Source organism: Bison bison, unplaced genomic scaffold, assembly GCF_000754665.1.
Source record: "Bison bison bison isolate TAMUID 2011002044 unplaced genomic scaffold, Bison_UMD1.0 scf7180017864354, whole genome shotgun sequence".
Taxonomy (NCBI): domain Eukaryota; kingdom Metazoa; phylum Chordata; class Mammalia; order Artiodactyla; family Bovidae; genus Bison; species Bison bison.
Window position 1 is genome coordinate 5,900,482 of NW_011494926.1, and position 261 is coordinate 5,900,742.

Here is a 261-nt window from a genome sequence, read left to right on the forward strand (position 1 = left end):
CCTCGGCGGAGCCGCCACTCTTCCCCGACATCGTGGAGCTGAACGTGGGGGGCCAGGTGTATGTGACCCGGCGCTGCACGGTGGTGTCGGTGCCCGACTCGCTGCTCTGGCGCATGTTCACGCAGCAGCAGCCGCAAGAGCTAGCCCGGGACAGCAAAGGCCGCTTCTTTCTGGACCGAGACGGCTTCCTCTTCCGCTACATCTTGGATTACCTGCGGGACTTGCAGCTCGTGCTGCCTGACTACTTCCCCGAGCGCAGCC

The 261-nt window shown here is 65.1% G+C and overlaps 1 protein-coding gene across 1 annotated transcript in view; it reads left to right on the top strand.

Annotated features, from left to right (window-relative positions):
* Nucleotides 1-2: 2 nt before the first annotated feature.
* KCTD12 (potassium channel tetramerization domain containing 12) overlaps nt 3-261 on the top strand; it is a gene marked incomplete at its 5' end in the record, with an annotated part of 5,839 nt that continues 5,580 nt past the window's right edge. Inside the window, one exon of the mRNA XM_010855139.1 lies at nt 3-258. Coding sequence (XP_010853441.1) covers nt 3-258 — 256 coding nt within the window. The remainder of the gene's footprint in view (nt 259-261) is intronic.